This window comes from Cupressus sempervirens, chromosome 8, assembly GCF_028749045.1.
Source record: "Cupressus sempervirens isolate cs-2001-9-10 chromosome 8, ASM2874904v1, whole genome shotgun sequence".
NCBI classification, from domain to species: Eukaryota; Viridiplantae; Streptophyta; class Pinopsida; order Cupressales; family Cupressaceae; genus Cupressus; species Cupressus sempervirens.
Genome location: NC_143125.1, coordinates 126900051 through 126920151, shown reverse-complemented (window position 1 = coordinate 126920151; position 20101 = coordinate 126900051). Strand labels below are relative to the sequence as shown.

Below are 20101 nucleotides of genomic sequence, written 5' to 3'. Positions count from 1 at the left end.
AGAAGAATCAGATGAACCCCAATCTGAACTTACAAGTGTGAAGGAGCATTCATTGAAATAAGTTGTTAATGTCAGTTCCAAAAAATGCTATGATGAGAAAACATGTTTAAGGTTGGAACAAAAGAAATATAAATGTGGTAAGTCAAAACTCTATCCCTGTTAACCAAAACAAGAAACATGAAACATGATAACAACAACAACACAAGGAAAAGTCAAATTCGAAGAAAGATAGTATGATTACATAGCATAGGCACGAAATCTTTCTACCATGTCTTTGACACTTTTCTTACATTTGCAGCCTGGCTTTGATACCCTGTTGAATATTAAGATCACTGCAAATGTCATAGCATTGAATGTTTGGTATATATTTTCCAAAGGCAGTGATCTCTTATATTTATATTGAGAATAAATGAAGAAGAGACATGTCCCTTCATGGGATATGTTTATTCATTATATGATTAATATAATAATAATTGATTATTTAGCTACATATATATATATATATATATATATATATATATATATATATATATATATATATATATCACTCACACACACACACATCTTCAGTTTATTCTCATGGGTTTATCCGATTGAAGCTACCAAACATCAACATTAAAGGAGGCAAAGCCAATAATCGCTACTCCTTAAAGAAATCCTCAAATTTTCGAAGAGATAAACAAAACTATTACTGCACTCCTAGAGATGGACCATATCCATCCAAGTCCATGTCTTTTTGCATCCTCAATGGTGCTTGTTAAACATAAGGCATGATGAGAATGAGTATAGATTTTTGAGCTTCAAACAAGAAATCTACAAAGAACGAGTACACTATCCCTAGAGTGGACAAACTTATTGATGAGCTTTACAAGGCCAAATATCTCACTAAGATTGATTTGCAATCGAGGACATCACCAAACAAGAATAAGTGAAGAAGACATTCCCAAGATGCCATTACGGACATTTTGAATTCTCAAATCTTCCCTTTGTATGGACAAATACTCCAGCTACATTTCAATCATGCATAAACCACAATTTAAGGAAGCGATTGAGGAAATTCCTACTGATATACTTTGATGGCATAGTAATCTATAACAAAACATGGGATGAGCACCTTTGATATATTCATGAAGTCTTGGGAATTCTTGAGCAAGAGTTATTATATGCTAAAGCTTCAAAATGTGAATTTAATGTTAGGAACTTCTCTATCTTGGCCATTAAAACAATGCACAAGGAGTAAGTGTGATCGAAGAAAAAACCAAGGCTATTAAAGAATGGTAGACAACAAGAACCCTAACTTATTTAAAGGGTTGTGTGGGCTTATGTAGTGATTAAAAAATATTTTTAAAAGGATTCTCATATAATTCTGGCCCCTCTCATTGACCAAACCAAAAAAGAAGTGTTCTCTTGGAATGAAGTAACCCTTTGGGCCTTTGAAAATCTAATAGAAATGAATTCTAGTCTTGTTCTTGCTATCTTGGATTTTACACTACCCATTTGAATTAGAATGTGATGCTTCCAATGAAAGCATTGGAGTAGTCCTTGTGCAAAATAAACATTCAATTGCTTTTGACAGTCACAAATTCACTACAATTGAGAGATTTCAATCTATTTATCATATAGGAATGTTGGCTATTATGCAAGCACTAGACTAATTTAGGCAATGTTTAGTTTGTGGAAAATTTGTGGTTAAAATAGACCATAACAACTTGCATTTTTTCCTGAGACAAAAAGATCTAAATGATCGTTAGCAAAAAATAGGTTAGTAAAACACAACCTTATAACTTTGTTATAGTAGAAGGGAAAGAACAATATCGTACCAAATGCATTTTCTTGCAAACCCTACTAGTGCACCATAAGTATCACCTAAGTTACACGAGTACCTCCCCCCCCCCCTCCCCCCTCCGAACCAAGATAAGTTCGAACTGGTTCGACCAAGGTGCAATTTTTGCACTCCTGGTTCGAACTAGGTTCAAACCCGAGCAAACCACGTCAAAATTTTCAAACCAAGTTCGAACCCGCAGAGACTGACAACTAGAAAGGTGTTTAATCAGCAATTTTTTATAATATTTTGGCATCCATAAAACCTAAAAGGTGTTATTAATTGGCTTTGACCCTCTCATTGTCATTTTATGTTTCTAAAGAGATTATTTTGTCTTAAGGGAGAGCACATAAGTTTTCGAGCAAGCATCTGGTTGTGCAAGGAGTTTGAAGATTGATTTGTTAGTGTTCTTCAAGTGTTTGTGCATCATTCATATACATTTGCAAACTTTCAATGGCTGGAAAAGGTAAGATCTTATTCCATTTGCTATTGGTTTTGTTCTAATTTTTAACTTTTTTCATTTTTCCATTTCTCTTTCAATCTTCATATGTTTTTTTGAATCTTTTCCATTATTCCAAAATTTGTCATTTTCTTGCATATAAATTATGAACATGTCTCTAATTTCTTGCCATAGGGAAAGGAATGTCATCTACCTCTTCATCAATAGGCAACACCGAACAAAAAATGGAACCTAACACTGATTCTCCTCTATGGAAGTATGTAGACATTTTAAAACCCCTTCCAAGAGGTGGTGCATTCTGTTGGGGATGTCGGGGATGTGGTGTAGAAAGAAATAGTTCTTATTATCGTGTGGTAGGTCATTTATGTGGTTACACTAGAAGAGGAGTCAAGAAATGCCCTGGCAAAAAAGGCGCCCCTATACCAAATCAAACTGTGTTAAAATATATTGAAAAGCATGAGATAGTAGAAGAGAGAGGACACAGGGCAGCAGAACGCAGTAGCAATGCCAATAAAAGTAAAAGAGCAAAGGGAATGCACCCCCCCCCAGATGTTTTAGTACAAGACCACCCCTTCTTTAGTACCACAGCGGACACTGAGACTGAATCTGTCCCCGTTGTACACAAAAGAAAGGGGCCACTAGAAACTGCTTTTCAAAATAAGGGCCGGGAAATTGTTAACATTAAGGTGGGAAGGTGCCTGTATGCAAATGGGTTGTCCTTTAATGTTATCCACTCTCCATTTTGGAAGGACATGTTGAGGGGTGCCAATGAAGCTCCAAAAGGGTACTGTGGCCCCAAGTATGAGAAAGTGTGCACCACCTTGTTGGATGACGAGGTCCAACGGATTGAAAATCAATTGAAGCTCATAAGGAACTCATGGGTTGAGACAAGGGCGACAATTGTTTCAGATGGCTGGAAGGATTCCAAGAACCATCCCTTAATCAATGTCCTTGCAGTGTCCCCTAAAGGGGCATTGTTTCTGAAAGCAGTGGATTGTAAGGGCAAAGTAAAAGATGGGCCATTTATTGCTGATATCCTAATTGGGGCCATTGAACAAGTGGGTGTAAGAAACATTGTTCAATTCATAACGGACAATGCAAAGAATTGTAGAGCAGCAGGTTTGTTGGTTGAATCACGATATCAACATATCTTTTGGACACCTTGTGCAATCCATTCACTCAATCTTATGCTACAAAAGACTGGGAACCAAATTGAGTGGATCAAAACAATGTATGAAGAGGCTGAGGACATACAACTATTTGTCACAAACCACCACATGACTCAATCTCTTTTTAGGAACTACTCAAAATTGGAGCTATTGAAGGTAATGAACTTGAACTCAAGTTAGTAATTTAATTTTTAATATTTGACAACTTTTGATTTTTCATATTTTACTTGTGAATGCGTATACTTTTCTAAAATATGTATCTAATAGTTCTTGTTTTTTGCTCTAATTTATGTCATAGGTTGTTGAGAACTGTTTTGCATCACATATAATCGTCTTAAGATGACTTGTGCAAGTGAAAGATGCACTTCAAGGTATGGTAATTAGTCAAAATTGGGGTGTATGGAAGCAAAAGAACATTGAAAGGACAAACAAAATAAAGGATAGGCTATCGACTGAGTTATGGTGGGAACGTGTGGAATATCTCCTTAAGATCACTGAGCCCATTATGAGCATGCTTCGGTACACTGACATGGATAGGCTTTGCCTTGGAGAAATCTATGATGGCATAGACTCAATGATTGAGAAGATCGAACAAGTTATAAATGAGAAGGAGCAAGATCCGCAAGAGACCTTTTTCAAACAAGTGCAAAAAATTATTAATGAAAGATGGAACAAAATGACCACTCCATTACATTTGCTTGCCTATGCCTTGATCCCCAAATGCTATAGCTCACAATATTGTGATCTACCAGGAAGGTTGCCCCCATATAGAGATATGGGGGTGTTTGACGAGTGCCAGGCAACATTTAGAAGAATATTTCCTGATGATGATATGAGAGATGTAATCACGGATGAGTTCATAGAGTTTGTCAATGCTAGAGGCCTAAATAATGATGCTCTTTGTCATTGGTTCAAGAAGGATGCTCATGGTTGGTGGTTTGGCCAAAAATTCAAAACATTGCAGCCCCTTGCAAAGTTATATCACAAGTAAGTTTTATTTTTTTTAAATCAGCTCACTTGTTCTTCAAAAGAATCATGACTAGAATGTGATTTTAAATTTTTTATAATATTGAATTAATTCTTCTTTAATTGCTTACCCTATGTTGTCTTATATAGGTTGCTAGTTCTTCTACATCAGAAAGAAAATGGAGCACCTATTCTTTCATCCACTCGGTGAAGCGCAATAGGTTGCGATCAAAAAAAGCAGATAACCTAGTATTTGTGCATAACAACTTGCGCCTTCTTTCACACAAGAGTCAAGAATACAATGAAAGGGAGACAAAGAAGTGGGATGTACGTGCAGAGATTGCGAACTTGGATGCTTCCACTGCTTGGCTTACAATTGATGATTTTGATGACTTTGATGTCAACACCATTGTTGATTATATTGTTGATCCTATTGGCCTTAGTGCAAGTAATGAAGGAGAAGAAGAAGATGAATATAAAGAAGATGATGAAGATTGAAGATTGAAGAGAAAGAATATTAATAGATTTTCATTCCATTAGTTAAACAATGAACATGAAACAATGATACTTGAACTTGATAATTTTTAACGTTTTGACTCTTTGATGTTGAAGTTGGTTGAACTACATTACTATATGATGGTATGATCACTATGATTACAAGTTTAATTGTTTATGGTGTTTTGAAGTTTTAGTTGTTTAAATGAGTTTATGCTACTATGCTACATTCTAATTTTAGCTCATGCTTCACAAAAGTGTGTGTGTGTGTGTGTATATAATTATTTTTACATGTTTTTGTACTAACGAACCCAAACCCTTTTCAAAATTTTGTCGAACTTGCGAACCGGTTCTCGAACTTCAAACTTCAAACCGAACTTGAACCGGCAACTTAGAGTATCACAATGGATTGCAAGAACTCCATTATTGCCAAATATGCCAAAGATCCACATGCAAATAATATCCTTGAGGCAAACATACAAAGTGAAGACAATAAAATAGTAGACAAGCTTAGACAGGATATATCTTGCACTAGGGTAAAAATTGAAGATACAAATCATTATAGAATACCATGATAATCCCCTAGCAAGACTCCATGGCTATTTCAAGGTTAATAACAAGTGAGAGATATACCTTTTTAAAGGAGCATTACAAAGAAATGTTTAAATATGTCCAAAGGTATACGACATGTTAGAGGAGCGAAGTGGAGCAAACATATCCATCTAGCCTCCTTCAACCTCTTCCTATACTAGATTAATAGTGAGATAGTATCTCTATGAATTTCATAACAGGTCTTCCTAAAGGTCAAGAAAAAGATTGTATATATGCAGTAGTAGTAGTGGATCAAATAATCAAGTTAATTTCATGGTCATATCTAAAAAATACAAGGTGCCTCAAGTAGCCAAAGTCTTCTTCAAAGAATTGTTGAGAATAATATAATGGTAATTATATTGTAAATTCAATAATAAAACAAGAAGTTACATTACAAAGGCAATTACATCATATTGTTTCTAAAAGAAACAAAAATAAATGAAAGAAGGAATTTTGCCAACCTCTAGCTGCTCCGCTTATCCTCAGTACTCAAAAAACCCATCTCTCTTGATGTTACTTCCCTTCAATGCTTCCTCACAGCGTTAAATCTTTCACCTTGACCTAATTGTGCTCATGTTACGGAAAGCGGAAATTTCACCTTCAGAGGAATATTAAGGCCGAAAATTCTTGATTTTGACAAATTTCAACGAAGCATTTGGCTCTCTCTTTGACACACTTCAACACCGAAAACCTTGCTTTCAACAAGACATGGCACATTACTCACTCCTGCATGCCTCACAATCCAATTTTGATCAAGTCTAGGTGTGGAGATTTAAGAGTTAAGATATACTAATCATCTTTCAACCTTGTTGATTTTGTCTCATGGTTGTCAATTCTCTTATCCCTGATTGAGCACTCAATTAAGATCCTAGGGACTCTATATTGCTAGCAGAATTCCCAAAGTTCGAGGAATTCTGCCACCTTATTTCATGGAATATGTCCAAAAACCCAACCCTTAGACCTATTTTTTTACCAAGCTACCCTCAAAACACCTCTTTTTCTCAATCCAATTTGCCTTTATAAAAGACAGTGAAAGCTTAAGGTTGGGCAGAATTTCCCCATGGCAGAAATCCATTGATCAAAGGAATTCCACCCACGATCCCTTGCATTCAAAACCTACACCATCAAACCATTCTGACTCAAAATTCAAGGTCAATCTCCCTAACATCGTCCAACTTTCACTAAGGCCACAAGACTTGAAAAAAATTAATACCCATTGTTGAAACGAAAATGGGACCTCCATATAGCCAAGGATACTGAGAATAACTTCTCAAACTGAAACCACGATTTTGAGAACATCTCCAAACTTGAAACTTCAAAAAAAAGCGAAGATTTTTGTTTAAAAAAATGGCAAAAACTTTTGCACTCAAGCAATATGACTCAAACGAGACTGCAAAAAACCACAATTTGTGGGGTGAGAATCACCAAACCTTTGATGTGATGTGGAGATCACATTCAAAACAATGCTTTATTTTTTAGGAGAAAAATCAGAAGATCCAACATAACATTTTTGAGGAAAAAAAGTTATTGAGCCTAACCAGTAATATTTAAGGAAAAAATTTATAAAACCCATTCAAGAAAATTGAAGGAAAAAATAATATAAAGAATTTTTTTGAGGAAATAAAAACTATAAAAAACCATCAACCATCAATAATTTTTATGCATAAAAATTAGAAAAACCAATGCTATGGTTTTATGGACACAAATTAGAAAACCCAACAGAAAAAACTTTCATGGAAACAAAATGTACTAAACTGGGCAAATTCCTACAGCAGTTTTTAGTGATCACTGTATTAATCTGTTCTCAGAAATTAGACAAATGTTTGCAAATGCCGTTATATATGTAAGGTAATAACTTTGTCAAGCAATTTACTGACTTCACCCAAGACTCTAAGAAATTTAAACAAGACCAACTGACATCCCAGTTCAACTATCTTCATTGCAACTTGAGTCTGGGCGTGTTCACCAGTTTGAAAGTAGTGTTTAAACATGAAACAACTTCCAGTACAAATAAGCTGAACCCCTGTAATAAACTGAATGTGAAATCAGTCTCAAATACTATTACCAAATGTATTTTACTGCAATGGGTATTTCGTCAAACAAGTCACTGTTAATCCAGTTCAGGAGTTGTGTTCACTGTTCTGTCAAACTGAATATCTTCGGAAAATGTAGAAGGGACATTTCAGCAAACAGTTGTCAAGTAGCCATTAACTGCTCCTACCAAATATGAACCATATGAAGTCGCAATACTGTAACATTTAGGCTCTATAATTTGAGTCTGAATTATGTGCTTAATCTGTAATACCCGTGTGAAAGCCAACCCAAAGATTTCAAGGAGCTCACAACATAAATCCAAAATCAGTGATTACAATGTTCACTATGCTGATTGATATACCAATAATTACAGTATTTTCAGAACACGTTAATCGACTCAAGAAAAAGATTTAAGAAGGTATTGAGTACAGACCCGTTATTCTGAAAGAGACCCTTTGGCATTGGCTGCGAGTCAAACTGAGCTGTGATGCCTTCACCGAGTTTGTTTTAACCTTAGCCGACTCTTCCTAAGTTAAGCCGTAGCTTCTCAAAGAACACACGCCGTTTCAGATTTCCCTTTGATTGTTATGTGGAAGTCCTTTCCCCGAGCTGCTAATGAGGATATGTGATTTCATGCCATCCTCTACCAACAACCCCAAAACCATACATTCACCTTCATACACATGATATCAGACCCGCATTTTCCACGAAACAACTTCACTCGCAAATTTAACCTGCCTGTTCCGAGCCACGATGGAGTCTAAATCCAAGCACAGGACACTCTACTTGCTTGCTGTGCGTGCCAATGATTAGATTCTGAACTCTCAAACACACATAAACAGCTGATGTTATCTCCCTTTTTGCACCCAACTGGTAACTTCCTGTAACACTGAGGTCTGAGAACTTATTGTCACGTTAGGAATGGATATGGAAATCTGTGGCCACTATAACCTGTGATTTAACTTCCAACCAACCCAACTCCACCTGACAATAACAGAACTTCACACAATCTGAACTTAGAAATGGTGCAGCTAGAAGATCGTATTTACTTTCAGGGGCTGGCAATTATTCAGCAAAGTAAACCTCCATTGAATCTATCCATAAAATAAGTGATTCAAGAGAAGCTGGGGCTACGTCCAACGTCTCTTATTTGCTTCAAGGGTTTTCGTCCTCAAAGCGACCAATCACATTTAAGCAACCAGAAATGTTTAAAATGCTGAGTTCATAAATTCTTCTCTTGTGTATTAATCCCAATGCAAACTCGTGCATATAGAGCCTCAGAATGAGGGAAAGTACCACGTACAAGGAATGTGGGATTAAGAGTCATTTTCGTCTTGTAGTCACTTAAAGCTGTTTATAAAGTAAATAACTTTAAAACATTAAAGTGACTTAACTCTGTACCTTTTAATAAAGTTCTGGAATGAATTAAATTAAATACCCCATTGTGACTGGAGAGCATCCTACCTGAAATCGTTATTAATCTATCTGGATGTGGAGATAGATTAATTCTGTCACCCGGAACTAAAATTGAGAAGGGGACATGACATGAAATCATCCCCATGCCTAGAAAATCTGTCCAATTTGTCCATTTGATGATTTAGAAGCCATGATCTGAGTTGCTCTCCTACCCATGTTCAAGTTAAACACAATGCAGAGAGATTTCACCAGTGACAAAAAACGATGCTTGAAAATGGCATGCGGATTGAAGAATGAAAAAAATATGAGCTTAAGAAAATATGAAGATATCCCCAATAGAATCTAACACAAGCACAAAGGAAATGGAGTCATTGAGTGTGAAAGTTGTGCTCGAAGAGAAATCACGACTTAAAATCCCAGAAAAACACAATGCTCATGCTAGAAAACACAGTATTTGCTGAAGAAGAATTTGTTGAAAGAACATGCAACTAGAAACTCGAGGGTAAATAAACATGGGCAGTAGGACAAACAAATACACTCCAATCGTCTAAAAATCGTGGCAGACAAAAACATGGCTCTACAAACATGGTGACCCTTGAAACATAAGAAAACTGAACAGAAATGAAGATGGAAAAACTGTGAACCAGCTGCGATTTCATGCTCCAGAAAATTTCACTCTCAAAGAAGCCCTTAAATATTTGTTCTAATAGTTTCTTTCAAAAAGCAACAGTGAATTTTTCATAAAATAAATAAACTTCATAAATTATGGAAAAAAATTCAAGAAGGCCCAAAATTTTATTTAAAAAATTGCCAAACTCTATTAAACCCCATCAGTCCCCTCCCTTTGATACAATGCAATTGTAGTTATATCGTATTTTCAATAATATAAAGGCAGTTTCTAAAAGAAACAAATGTAAATGAAAGCTAGAATTAAAAAAAACCTAGGACAACTAAGATGGCCATTAAAGAAACATTAAAATATTTTAGTAGTCACATGGATTACTAAGGAACATCATCAGTGATAGAAATAGCCATTTTCTAAGCCTATTTCAGTAAGAGCTCTTTGGGATGCAAGAATCGAATTGAATGTCAGCATAAGTTATCACCCCCAAACTAATGGCCAGACATTAATTTTCAACAAGTGGATTGAGGGATACTTAAAGAATTACATCTCTAGTCAACAAAACACTGGATAAAATAGTTGCACCTTGGCAAATATTGCTACAATAGCACTCACCACATGCCAATTGGGATGAGTACATTTAAGGCTTTATATGGCTATGTAGCGACCTCTTTAGTAAGTTTGGCTCCACAAGAAACCAAAGTACCAATAGCCACAGACCCTATACGGCAAAATGTTGATAGCATGAAAAGCAAATAATCTTCAGCTAGATCTATGCCGATTAGAATCACACTAAAAGAACAGTTGAAGTTGGACATTTGCTTTTTCAAGGCTGCAACTATATAAGTAGTCTTCAATCAAGGCCAGTGGAGCAAAAAGGCTAAAAAACATTAAATTATTTTAATAATTACATGGGTTACAAAGGAAAATCATCAGTGATAGAAATAACCAGTTTCTTAGCCTACTTTGCAAGAGCTGTTTGAGATGGAAGAAACTGAATAGACACCCAACACAAGTTATCACCCCCAAACTAATGATTAGACATAAATTTTGGATAAGTGGATAATTAATGAATCATGTCACTAGTCAACAAAACATATGGATAAAATGGTTGCACCTAGGTGTATATTGATATAATAGCACTCACCACATGCCAATTGTGATGAGTACATTTAAGGCCTTATGTGGTAGTGTAGTGACCTCTTTTGGAAGTTTGGTTCTTCAGGAAAGCAAAGTATCAGTAGCCAAGGACTTGGTACAGAAATATGTGGATATCATGAAATCCCTCAAGGACAATCTTCACCATGCACAAAACCAACAAAAGATCAATGTTGATCAAAATCACACCAAGAGAACATTTGAAGTTAAAGATTTGTTTCTCTTAAGGTTGCAACTGTATAAGTACTCTTCAATCAAGGCTAGTGATGAAAAAATGCTAAAGCCTTGATTTTAACATTACAAGATCCTAAGAAAGATAGATGAGGTATCTTATGAATTAAAATTCCTTGAAAGCAAAAAGATTCACAATGTTTTCCTTGTATCTTGGCTTAAGAAAGTCCTTCAACAGAATATTACTACATCTACAAAGTTACCTCCAAGATGACACATCTTGGCACTCTAGTGCACCCCAAGGTTCTTTATGGATATGCGGTTCGGTGGCTTTCTCTTTTGGAGTTTATCGGATGTGGATGGTCCACACCTCATAGTATTGTTCTAGCTGAGTTTGGGGTGCGGCCCTTTATTTTTGAGGCCATCTTTAACCTTGTTTGGTTCCTCCACTATCTTTGTGCCTTTGCAGATTTTGCGTAGGGTCCTTGGAGATATCCCTGCCTTGCCTATTTTTTGTATAAGTCACTTGTTGTCCCCTCCATCTGGTCCCATGGTTGGTTTACTAGGGCTCCTTCCTTCTAATTCCTATCAAGATCTTAATTGGCCATCCCCCCTTGTTCCAATATTTTTTGGGTCAACCCCCACAAGGCACTTTCACCAAAGATGGCGTGCTATGCTAAGAACTTCTTAGAGATTTAGGATGACACCATCATTTTCTCTTCTTACACCTCTCCTCACCGCCAGTACTCCCTCAAGATCCCTCTTGGATCTTTCATAATTTGTTCCCATCATCTTCGTGTTAGACTAACCACTTATTGGATAGAGGTGACAAGATTTGTCACTTGTGCACTCATAGCAAGGTGGAGTCCCTGGAGCACTATTTCTTTCATTGACCCATATATTATGAGATCAGAGGCAGGTTCTATCCTCTCTTTAGAGAGTCTTGTTCCATTTTGTCCTTCCTCAAGCACATGGATCAGCAACGTGTGGCCCTTTATCTTCAGGAGGCTACCCGCTTGTCCCACCACACTTTTCGACACCCCCAACATCTATTATTGGATCAGCTCATTACCTCTTTCTTCCCAAGGACGATTTGTGGCATCAAAAGGCACTTGGATCAATCTTCCCAATCTAGACCCGTAAGGTCCAAGAGATTCTATTTTCAAAGATCCAATCCCATTCTACCACCTCTATAGTTAGGAGACACATTTCGAGACAAAGACAGCATCATTATTGGCATCACTCCAGTACCACTATTATTGCCACTTCTACGAAATATCCCTCTATACGAGGTTTTTCCTCTAGCTCTACGGCTCAACCTTGTTTGGTATGGTGGAGTCGCCTTCTTACCCCTCATACCTGTTAATGTGAATTTTGTTCCCCTACAACGTGCACGATCAAATACTTAATATTTCAAGGAGAAACCTCAAACACTCAATCCTCTCTTGCTATAAGGTCATCTCTTGCATTTCTAAAGATTTGGCTTTATAACGTGCAATGAAAATATGATTTTGATCTTCAAATGTCCACTTCAATATTAAACTTAACTTCTACTATCTCTAACTAGAAATGCAACTAATCATGGCTAACTTGGACTCTACTAGATGTAGTCTCATCAGAGGCTCTAAGCACCTAGTGCAAGCTTCTAGGAAATACACAAATTATTTCGACATCAATATCCCCTCTCCAATCCCATCATTTGAATGCAAACCAAAGATTTAACATCAATTGAACTCAAGTGTTTTCATCAACTTGCCACACAAGGCACCCTTACCATCAACAAGAGGCTAGTGGCCTGGATTTGTTCGAGTCAAACAAGAAAGCATTCACAATAACTTCAATTCAACTAAATTACTTCAACGTGAAAAGAAATCTACTCCAAGTGCAAGATTGGGGAAACCATGCAATACTACACTATGAAGAACCAGCAATTAAGAACCAGAAATGAATTATCATGAAGAACCAACAATGAATTATCCATTACTTTGAAAGCATTATAGCAACAATTTGATCAAGTCTCTCCCTTAGCTGTCCTACTCTACTCTAGCTCTCAAATCTCCCCTCCTAACTCTAATCCAATTCCTCTAACCTCTAAACTTACGAATTACAAATGAGAAGGCCTTGGCCTTTTCTAGTAGCTCCATAACGACAAAGGGCCAAGATCGATTCAAGAACAAGGGCTCTTCCCACAAACCCTAATTAAGGTTGCCAAATTTACAAGCAATTACATGAAGGCACCAATTTGTGGACCAATAAGAAAATTACAACAATTTTTGGTAGCCAATGAGAAAATGAGACACTTGGCATGATCTGATTAACTGAAAGTTTCTAATTGGAGGAGGCAACCAATTGCCACCTCATCATCCTTTGGAATTTCCTCAGAATTGACTTGAATCGCTTACATCTTTGAGAACCCATGAACTTGATCCCTCTTGATTTTCCTTGAATATACCCTCATGTAGTTGGATTCTCTATGCTTTCCTGAATTTTACCTTGATTCCAATCTAACTTTGCGGGTTGATAGCCTAAACGTGAATCCTTCCTTCTCACTTAAGTCCTCGGATTCGAGCCATCTCCTTATAGTATCCACTTGAAGTTTTGAGGCCTCTAGCTTGTCCTCGAATTCACCTTGCCAATTTTTTATGGCGTGAAAATGGAGTGTATGTGTACGAACAACGCTATGATTTTCTAAGATTTTCCAAAAATAAATTTCAATTCAGCTCTTCTCCTTCTTGAATTTAACTTGCAAAATAAAGGAGAAAAGCATTAAGCTTGTGGAAAAAATCTGAAAATAAAATCACATCTATAATAAACAAAATTCATGTCAATTTAAAACCAAACATCTGCAAATTTGAGGCAAATTTTAATCTCATTCCAATCCAAAACCATTTATTACTATTATTTTTACTTTTATTTCTAATTTTCATCACTTTCTCTCTCCTCATCTTCTTATTTTTTTAATTTGAGGACAGGGTGGTTTTGAAAATTAACAAAGGATGTGAGTGGGCTAGGGAAAGTTTTGAAGATGCGAAATTTCCGCAAGACTAGTATTGTTAAAATTTCCCCATTTGAATGTTCCTTGGCGGTTCCTTGCTCTATTCTTGCTCATGGTGTTGCCCTCATGCCATCAATCGATCTTCTAATGCCTTAGATGATGGCAAAAGCTTGGGAGACTCAATGGGGAGAAAACTTTCAAGATGCAAAATTTCCCCAGGACCCAATTCTCTCACAAACTTCATCAAGCACGCAAACACTTCTCTCCCGGACTAAAATTCCACTCTCCACCTAGACTTGGGCCACAAAATTCCTCTGAGAGGCATCAAAATGCTCGCACAAACCCCAAGCAAAAATTGCTTCCCAGCGAATCAAAATTGCTCAAACTCACCCAAGACTTAGAGACTTGAAAAAAATGTTGTCAACCAAAACAACCTAAGACAAAGAATCCTACTTGCTAAAACAAAATGAAAGGGAGGGTCACTATTTGCAATGGGGCAATGGTGTGAAAACCACACAACACTACCCCATGGCTTGTTGGGGTCTCTACTTGTTCTTTCCATCCATCTTTTCTTGTTGTTTTCGATCACCATTCGGTGCTCTTGCTGTTGGGTTTCTTTCTTATAGTCCTTTCAATCCCTTTGACCCGATTTGTGGTCACTTGTTGGACATTAATAATTTATCTTATCTTTATCTTACCTGCACTTGATGACAAAGGTAAGCTGATCTTGGGACCAAAAGCAGCTCTCAATATAAGGGAAATGCAATTAAGGAATAAGACCATTTATGAGTTATTAATCAAATGGAAGGGCCTACCAAAGGAAGATGCTATATAGGAGGGAGAAGAAATATTCACTCATCTGAACTTGAAATTGCTTATGGATGAGCAATCTTGAGAGGAGAGGACAGTCATGTCCCTACCATAAGACTTCATAACTTCATGATAGTGGGAACTTCCTACTGCTGCTTGTTACATACTGTTGACTTCCCTTTAGCAGCAGTGGTTTTGTTAATACAAGATCAGTCAGGAGATGATAAAAGAAGAGTCAATTAGTATGAGATGAAAATAATTCATGAAGAGGCACTCCTCTCTTACAGTGTGAGTTGGGTATAAGAGTACCTTTCCCAGCACTTGAAGGAATCAAATGAATTATATATCAGAATCCCTACAAATCCGAAACTCTTAATTGGCAGATAAAATTTCTTAGCTGGCTGATTATTGTGGCCATTGTTGAATATCAGTTAGTATTATGATATTGATTATATATTAAATACTTACTTACAATTATGATTATGTCTAAATATTACTAGAGTTAAGGCAGATGTAGGGCCTATAACATAGATATTATAATATTAATTTTATCTTATACATTATAGCAGAAATAACAAGATTTACATTGGAAATTCACACTTATATAATAATTCATTTAATCTAATTGATCACATAATTATTCATAATCCATTTGATGTTAGTGCACTCCTAGCTCATTCCTTAATCACTTGCTATTATTCCTTAAGAGGATAGCCTGATGTAGTTGGGGAGAGGCAGAGTAATTCCTCACAAGGTAGGTGAATCCCAATATGGGATATGGATGGGTCCTGAAGTATGGAGGAAGCTTACTTGTAGATTGGTTTTCAAGCACCCTATGACAAATGATTCCCCACAACCACCACCTTAGAGTAAGGAATTGGGGCTTACTATTGTAACTGTCAAATGTAGTATGAGTCACTAATTGTTTCTTAATTTAATCTGATTTATATGCATAGTGACGCATGCTAATAATTGGGAAGCGACAGCCTCCTAGTTGGAGACATTACATGTCAGATCAGAGCTGTTGTACAGTTAACATAACCATGGATTCAAGTGTTAAATTATCATAAAGAGTTGTATGATGCATCTACTATCCAACATGTTTGTCCTTCATTCCTATATACCAAAAGCATCTTTATAAGTCAATTACTTGTTTGCATCCTTTGACTGAGTCCTCCTAATTCCTGTTACCAAGATAGGTTAATGCAACATTCTACTAGACAGGGTTATACATCAAACCAAATTCAATAATATCATCAAATTTTTAAAAAGGCATATTTCTGTATGCTACCCTTGGACTGATTAAAAATGTATAACTGAGATATGTTCATTTTGAAGAAGATAAATTTTCCTTGGAAATTTTTATAAAAAACATTTTCTGAAGAAAGCCCATCATCTTGTTGAAACCCCTTCACCTTAGTCAATTTCAATTTCCAAATTTTATTTCTTTATCCACAATTATTACATCCAATTTTCAATTTACTGTTTTCTCCTCTTTTTCTCTATTAGATATATTTTATGTGGCTTTTGAACCAGTAGCAGCATCTACAATTCAAACAAATAATCAAGTCTGCATAAAACCTTAGTCCATTTCAATTTCCATATTCTACTTCTTTATCCATAAATATTATTGACAATTTTCAAATTCATTGTTTTCTTCTCTTTTTCTCTATCAGATTTTCTGTGTAGTTTTTGAACCAATAGAAGCATCTACAATTCATACAATAATCAAGTCATGTAGCTTCCAACATTCACTCTATAATAAGATTCAAGGCAAATGTTAGTAATTGCTTAAGAGGAGAAAGGACAACACAATTTTTTTCAAACTGCAAGAAAACTGTGGACAGCTCAAATCAATAAGAATTTTTTGTACATAGGTGACTTGGTCAAGGATACGTAGGAAACATATAGATATCGTTCTTTTATATTCTTTTATACAAATCGCCATTGTCAGCTTCACACAACAAAACTCAAGCCCTGGATATACTCAAAGATATGTCTGATATTTTCCAATAAGATCATCATCGATAATAAATGTAACATGCAAATCTCCAAGCAAACCGTGCATGACATGAAACTATATCAAGATTCATATTGGCATCATACTTTGTCTATAAATACTACGTGACTGGCATAGAGTGTGACAAGGATAACTTTAAGAAACCCCCTTTTGCAAAAAAATATAAAATCTTGGCGAATTAAACATTAGTTGAGGGGAAAAAAATTCTCTTGACAAATTTTTTCTTTAAAGTAAGAATTTATTTAATTTTATTGGCGATTTTTTTCCGATGATATGAAAATTCTATAAAATCCTGGCAAATCTTATATTATTTTAGAAAATCATGGATAGAAGTACACATACCTAAAAACTATGATTTTATTATTACTATATAGAGCCAAATGAATTATAAAACTTGACAGTTAAATTTAGCCCACTTTTATCATTACAATTTCCCTCCAAATTATTGAATAGTGGTTTGAGGACAACACCCCTATTATTTGTAATTGTTGGATGATCCTAAATCAACGGCCTATATCCTATTTTAGGCCAAACTTTTAAAATAATACCAATTTTCAAAGAAAGTCCCCAAAATAAAGATGTATCTCCAATCAAATCTATTTTGGGCCAAAGTAAGAAAGGATAAAAAGTTTCACAAGGAAAGTCTTTGGGACAGAGACACGTGTCAAATCTACTAATTAACCTATAACCTAACTTAAATTCTTACCAAATATTAGCGAACATGACCATCGCTTAAGACAAGCCTTGAAAATTGTAGGCGAAACTATTTAATTTACCACATGGAAAAATTAGATTTCATTGGCGAAGCCATCACTAAAAAAGAAATACTTCTGTATTATTATTGGCGATCGGCCTAAGCATGGGACACAATTTTCGTCAAGTGAAGGCAACATGGTTACCCCAAAAGTGCAAAAAAATAGCCAGATTTTGGGTTCCCTGATGAGTGAGATTAGCCAATTGGCGAATATTAGCCACTAAAGTTATCCTTGGTGTGCGATTAACTGCCAGTAAAAGGAATAAAATGCCATTATACATTCAAACTTGCATATCATTCATGTATATCTTCTACATCGTGGCTCTAACAAATTTTATTTCATGTAGACAGCGAAGGAAGTTTCATGCTAAGCATTGTTATTTCTTACATGAAATGGATGCATTTTCTGTTGAACCTGTCACTGTCTGCTACTTCATGAAAATTATCATCCCGTATTTTGACCACTACATTAAAAAATTACTCCCCACTAAATTTTCTTTCATTCTTTTTCAATTGAATCAAGGGAAACAATTGTAAACCCACACCCCCAAGTGCATAAAAGGAGAAACAAAGAGGCCTAAACTCAATGCAACATGAAGCTTGGTCATTTGCACAGAATGTTTCCTACCTTAACCAATAGCACAGCCAAACAGGATTTCCTCCACATTTTAAGTGAGATGAAAGTAGAACTTCAAAAACTATTTTGCTTGACATTAGAATTAATAAAGAAAACAACCTAAATCACTGGAATAACAATAGCCTCTTTACTAACAGTGAAGTCTGATTGTGTGTGTGAGAGAGAGAGAGAGTGCAAGAGTGTGTGCGCATGCTACATCAAGCATAACAGCCCAAAGAAAACATCCCAGCAAACCTGTCATCGATTCGTGCTTGAGCCTCAACATAGGATAATGCAGCACATGACTTGATAACACTTTTTGTAAATCGCACAGAAACTATCTCAGCTGCAGGGGTCATTTCCTGGAACATATTAAAATTTAATAATGACATACACACAAATATATTTAAGATGCGTGCAAACATGGTCAAGACTTGCAACTTATCTTTTCCACAAGAGAGAAGTAAATAAAGTGCTCCAATGCATGGCCTTCCAACTACAGAAACTACATAGTTTCCTTAAGAAAGACTTCACAAAATCTACTTAAATTCTAAACAAAGTCCTTTACGTGATTTTCTAAAATGAAATTAAGCTCTATCTTGCAATTTGTAAGATATGTTAGATTTTAACAAGAATATGGAAAGTCACAAAAGAATTGCATTTTAGTTATTCTGATCTTAATAAAATGTACACAACCAATAGTTGGCTGCTTGAGAGAAGCCAGAGATATTTGAACGTCAAGCAAGCAATTCCAGAAAAGATGTACTGTCTCCTTTCTTTTGATCCATAGCTGAGTGCATGTCAATTACTTATGTCTGAACTCAGAAGCTACTTTCAGTTGTCAGCCAGGAATGTCTGTTCCTGGAATAAAGTACTTGATTCTTCAATTATGAAGCGGTTAAATCTGCATCTACCAATTGTGCAGCAATGGCCTTTCCAGTTCTACAGCCAAATGTTCTTTCAATGGTTAGATAGGGTCAATGTCCTATCAGCAGAAGTATAAGACTGAGAATAATGGAACTCTTAATTTCAGCTTAGGGGCAACTGATTCTTTGTGGCTGTCAGTAAGCAGCAGATGAGGCATTCAGTTCTTCCAGTAGCATGCAGTTAGTCAGCCTCTCAGAAGCTTCTGTTAACAACTTACTAGTAACACCAGGATTGAGAAGCAACATTCAGTTAGCTGCCATTAATTTAGTATGGCATGACATGGAGAATAAAAAAAGTGCTTGGACAGAAGGTAAAAAATTCATTTTCAAAAACAAAATTTCAGTATTCTTTCCACAAAGATAATGCTGCCACAGCAACTTGGAGCTTGAAGATGAAACTCTCAAGCATGTCAATTCTCCTGAGGACAGAAAGAATCAATGGTGTAAGGTGATAGAAAAGTTATGCAAAGTGTCTAGGATCAACAGCCATTCAGTTGGTATGAGCATGATTGGTACAATCAGCAAGTAATTTCAAAGTGGTAGGTTTTCCATTGATGTATCATGTATGCATTTGCATAAAGATAAAAAAGTACAGAATACATTTCTGTTATTAAAATTTCTTCCGGGTATAACTTTTGTATGTATTTAGTCCAAGCCATTACATAATACTCAAATTGAGGTGGCATTATACAGAAATTGTAGATTGGTATGACATCATGAGCACACAACTCACATGCGTCAATGAGGGACAAGATAGTAAAGGGCTCCACCCAAGAAAGTCCATCCTTTTTTAAAAATAACAGTAGAGGGCACGAGTCAGAGTGGATTCAGATCAAAATTTATTTTGGCAAGCCAATGCCTCAACTATTGCTTTTAAACTACCAGCCTGCTACTTTTAAATTATCAGCCTGCAGTTAGGGGACAGAATGCAATCACTGCAAGAAAATGAGTCACAAAGCTTGGAACTATAGAAATCAGGCAAATGATTTTCTCAACGGAAAGATCAGGGAAGCTAATGTAGCCATTTCGTAAGATCCTTTCGCTGCTAATGGTGGTGAAGAAGTCTACTTCTTTAA

At 36.0% G+C, this 20101-nt stretch overlaps 1 protein-coding gene across 3 annotated transcripts in view; it reads right to left on the bottom strand.

Moving 5' to 3' along the window:
* EMB2763 (ribonuclease II family protein) overlaps positions 1-20101 on the bottom strand; it is an 86112-nt gene that overhangs the window by 20621 nt on the left and 45390 nt on the right. For all 3 annotated transcript variants that reach the window (XM_089796960.1, XM_089796961.1, XM_089796962.1), the window contains exon 15: positions 18355-18461. In XM_089796960.1, the coding sequence (XP_089653086.1) occupies positions 18355-18461 (107 nt within the window). The remainder of the gene's footprint in view (positions 1-18354; positions 18462-20101) is intronic.